The 4,470-nt window shown below is 37.5% G+C and overlaps 1 protein-coding gene across 1 annotated transcript; it reads right to left on the bottom strand.

Moving 5' to 3' along the window:
- Window positions 1–1,309: 1,309 nt before the first annotated feature.
- LOC145097006 (F-box/LRR-repeat protein At2g42720-like) lies at window positions 1,310–3,766 on the bottom strand. The gene is made up of 2 exons (XM_079034461.1): window positions 3,631–3,766; window positions 1,310–3,022 (listed from the first exon to the last, which is right to left on the bottom strand). The coding sequence occupies exon 2, from the start codon at window positions 3,018–3,020 to the stop codon at window positions 1,461–1,463; it is 1,560 nt and encodes a 519-aa protein (XP_078890587.1). The 5' UTR covers window positions 3,021–3,022; window positions 3,631–3,766; the 3' UTR covers window positions 1,310–1,460.
- Window positions 3,767–4,470: the final 704 nt, after the last annotated feature.

Here is a 4,470-nt window from a genome sequence, read left to right as displayed (position 1 = left end):
GTTGTTCAGATCCGAGATTTTAGGGTTTTTAGATGCTCAGGTGGTGTCAATTTATGTGTTCATTGGTGTATGTATATGATGAAGGTCTGATTATCAAGCACTTGTTCAACACCATTATTTCCATATCTCAATTTTTTGACAGCCCGATCTTCATATTCTGATTCAATTTCTTGAAGGTCCAATATGCAGATTCTGATTCTTTACATTCACTCAAGTTCACCACCGAAAACTATAGCAGATATGGGTTTTAACTCGTGGTTGTTCTTGTGTGTGATGAACCCAATAGAGAAAGGGAGGGTTGGGGTTTACGAATTGGGAGGGTGGGTTAGGATGCTTTAGAAGATTGAGACCCCATTTTTCATGAGAATCGTTTTTTGGGGAAATTCCATTTGAGATCAAAAACTGCTCCGGTTCTAGGGAATCATTTCAATGATGGTGGTGGCTTAAGGGTTTTTTTTAAGGTGGCTCTAAAATTATGTTACATGGTGTTTTTGTCCTTGAAGGGATGAAGAAGACGATGAGAGAAAGAGGGTTTTGCAGGAGAGAGAGAGAGAGAGAGAGAGAGAGAGAGAGAGAGAGAGAGAGAGAGAGAGAGAGAGAGAGAGAGAGATGGATGGGGTAGGATTTTATTTTATTTTTTATTTTTTTAAACATTTAAATAGTAAAATTAATAAGTAAAATAGAAAAAACAAATCAAAAGGGTAAAAGGGTCATTTCAAATTAATTTACGAAAAGTTTGTGATTTTGAACAAGTGGTGCAAGTTCGAAACTTTTTGGACTTCATCCACATTTTTTTGCTAACCACAGGGACCATATTTGCAATTTAGTCATTTTTTAACAAAAAAAAAAGTGTTTTGGAGTTTGATAGAGGAAGTTATTACATTTTTGTCACATGCTATGTTAGTTTAAACGCATTAGCCGATTGTCAGACCTTGAAACTAATGTGTCGGTTTTTGTTAACATGGAATGTTGATTAGGCTTGTCATGTCAACAAATGTAGTGACATCATCATCATTTAAAGAGAGAGAGCTCAAGGCCTTTCGATGGTTATAGGATGATGGAGAGAGAAGCTCGTGGATGGAAGACCATTCTCTCCACCCTGCAAACATTCACTAGAAAGACCACGAATGCATTAAACAAGGTAGAGTTAAATTCAAATCCTGAATGGTTGTGAGTTTTAGTTGGAAGTTATAGTAAATATATTATCAGTTAAGATGATGTTATATAAAATAAATAAATAAAAACTATATGTGTTTAAATATGTTTTGAGTACAGATTTTAGCAAGGATCACGCATGAAGGTTGTCGTATGAATAGGGTGTAAAATGTTTAGCTAAAAATAAAAAGGTTGGTTGTTGTATCCTTATGAAAATAAGTATAACATCATAAGTATGTGTTAAACAAAGAGAATAAATAAAGACAAGAAATAGTAAAACAAATAACCGAACCAAGAGATGATGATTAACGCCACTTTAGTTTGAAGTCAACAGGAGTCGAGGCTTGTAGAAAGGTTCTCTGGGAATTTGTTAGGGTTCTCCATTTTTTATGAGGAAGTGGTCTTATTAGAACATGTTGCAGGCGATGAGGCCAAATAGCAGTGGTCTTTTTCTTCTCCAAGACCTCCCTGAGCATGAGCCTGCAAAAGTGATTGTTGTGTCTGTAGTGCCTGTCTGGGCGTGCATATATATGCTTGGGATGGCAAATCTCAAAGAATGAATCAAAAAATGGGGATCGTTCCCACAGGCATTCATCTTCATCTGTTTCAAACTCGAGTTCTTGCACATTCATAGCAGGAGGAAACAAGAGCCTTCTTCTTAGTTCATCGATGTCGATGTCCAATGGCATACTACTATCAGAGTTGTTGGTTATACTTATACAAAGGTCGCATTTGCGTGATAACATGAGTGCTTCCCTCAGCTTAAGAAAAAACGAAGCATCAAGAGGAAGGTCGAGTGAGAGTGAGAGTTTGATTTGCCTGAGAGACGAGACTGGAAACAGGAGATTAGGCAATATGCTGTCGCCAGAGAATGAGAAAAAAAGTAATTTTGGAGCACAAACTTGTACGTCGAAAAGCTTTTTGTGTGACGTCAAGGACAATATCTTGATTGAAGCGCATGTGAAATGGAAGCTTCCCAACATCCAAGACTTCATATCAAGGGTCAAACTCTCGAGAAAAGGAAATCTTGACTTGATCATGTCCAGACACACGTTGTCCCGAACCACACCACCTAACATTAACTGTGTCACGTTGCTTAACGACAATGAATGGACGTTTGCACTGAATCGAAGTTGTCCTGAACGAAGTAGATCGTAGCTAAACACGGCAAGATTTGGGACATTACTGATTTCCAAAGCAGCATCCAAAGTTATGCTTAATTCATAAAGACGAAGAAGGTTTATAACCTTGATGGTCTTGAACCCCTCGCAGGAATCAAAATCTATATTTGAAAGCCTTATCTTCTCAAGCGAGCTACAGGACGACAGTATGTCATTGAGTGCCTCTTCACTTATGTGCACACCAGCCAAGTGCAGTTCTCGTAGGGACACACACTTGATCACAGGATGATGGCTAGTCGTCATCCTAACAGAAATATCGGTCCCCCATGAAGCTCCAACTCTTATCTTAGTTAGATTCTCACCCAAGAGTAACTCATCTGGCAACGTAAAAGAGGAGGCACCTTTTAGGTAAACTGAGAGGGAAAACTCCTTGAGACTAGTTTTGGTTGCCACGAATCCTATCCATTTTTCAGCATGAGAAGCTGACTCCTGGTTCCGCATGTCCATCTTAAGCTCAAAGCTTTCGATTGGTATGTTGTCACGGAGATACCTTATCAGAGTGTGGTCCACATCCACCAACTTCATGCTCTTTCCTCTTCCAACATAGAACCTGAGGGTAGGGATGGTAGACCAAGCATGTAGCCATGACTTGGACAACACGCTGGTGCGGGCCGCTTCTTTTACCGCTAACCGTGCTTGTATACAATGCATCAACTCCACAACATCTTCTACTTCTCGTCTCATCCCTTCAAACACATAACACAAAATCATCAAAATCAAACCAAAAATTACTCATCAGTCCATATATACAGCCAAAGGACTGACAGACAGATTCCAGTTTGGTATATATGCAACAAATAGCACTCTGCTAGCAAACACAGCTTCCAATCGTGTTTTGTAAAAATCATTCTCAGCCATATGCTTTTGAAACAACACCATACTCTCCAAAATATTAAGTGTCGATACAGACAACACCATGACACACAATACATTGATTCATACCAAGAATTCCATTCTTATAAGAAAAAGCCCAATCTTGGAATTTCAAGTTTAGTCGCTGTAGTGTGCCAAAGGCTTTCCAAAACCACTAAAGTTTCAAAAATTTTCTTTGTATGGATACAAGACACGCAATGCATTGATTGATACCAAGATTCCATTCTTTTTTTTTTTTAAACGATCTTGTAATTTCAAGTTTAGCCGTTGTAGTTTACCAATAATTCCATTCTTATAAGAAAAATCAAATCTTGTAATTTCAAGTTTTGTCACTGTAATTTATGCCTCCGATTGTTCATAACGAGGATTGACACGCACCAAACAGCACACAACAAGATGCAAAACAAATCGGAGGATTTACCTGATAACAAAAATCGAGAAACAAGCCGCAGCTACAAGGCGGTTCGTCAACCAGGGTTCATGTTTTATTTTATATTCCTCCTAATTGGATTCCAGTTGTAAATTGTGTTCTTCGGTTTTTTAATCGGGGGTCAGAATGTCTATGAGTAAATTACATTGTTGGTCCTTCGGTATACATGTTTCTGCACTTTTGGTTCTAATTTAAGAGTAAAAAATTAAGATAAAACTAAAAAAATGATCCCTTTAGTATATATTTTTTATGAGGTTTAGTCCAAGACACATTCACATGCATGCGTTAGCAAAAAGAGTACCCAATTTCTTGCACAAAGAAGATACCTCCAAATGTCTATATAGAGTTCACATACCAGTAAGTCAAAGGCAAAATCAATTATCCGCCAGATTTTATACCGTTATTTGTTCTTTATTTTTCATGGAACACTCAATCTTCGCATCCGTCGATTAAAGATCAGAATCAGATAAATCATGGGATTCTGGTTCAAACAAATTAGGTTAAAAACTTTTTGCTGGAGTGGATTGCAACTCGGGACAATGGTTGTGAAATTAGAAGTGTTAATATTTCTTCATCTATTGTTCAACACATCCTTCCATCTATTGTTCATATTTCTTCATTAGAAAATCAGGTAATGGAAATAAATTAGTGTTTATAAACTTAAATATTTTAAAATTTAAGTTGTTACATACGTAATTATGGAGTAGTTCGTATTGGGATCGATACCTACAGATTTGGGGGTAATGTTTTAGTCGTTTCCATCTCCTGGAAATCCCAGCTGATCTATGAGCAAGACAAAAGATTAATAAAACCAAGATCTGATTGAGAGGA

This window comes from Lactuca serriola, chromosome 4, assembly GCF_051521515.1.
Source record: "Lactuca serriola cultivar US96UC23 chromosome 4, Lser_US96UC23_V15, whole genome shotgun sequence".
Classification (NCBI taxonomy): domain Eukaryota; kingdom Viridiplantae; phylum Streptophyta; class Magnoliopsida; order Asterales; family Asteraceae; genus Lactuca; species Lactuca serriola.
Note: the sequence above shows the minus strand (reverse complement) of the source record. Positions and strands in the feature narration are given on the sequence as shown.

Coding starts and splice junctions, on each gene's coding strand:
- LOC145097006 (XM_079034461.1), bottom strand. CDS start 3,020: ATGAGACGAGAAGTAGAAGATGTTGTGGAGTTGATGCATTGTATACAA.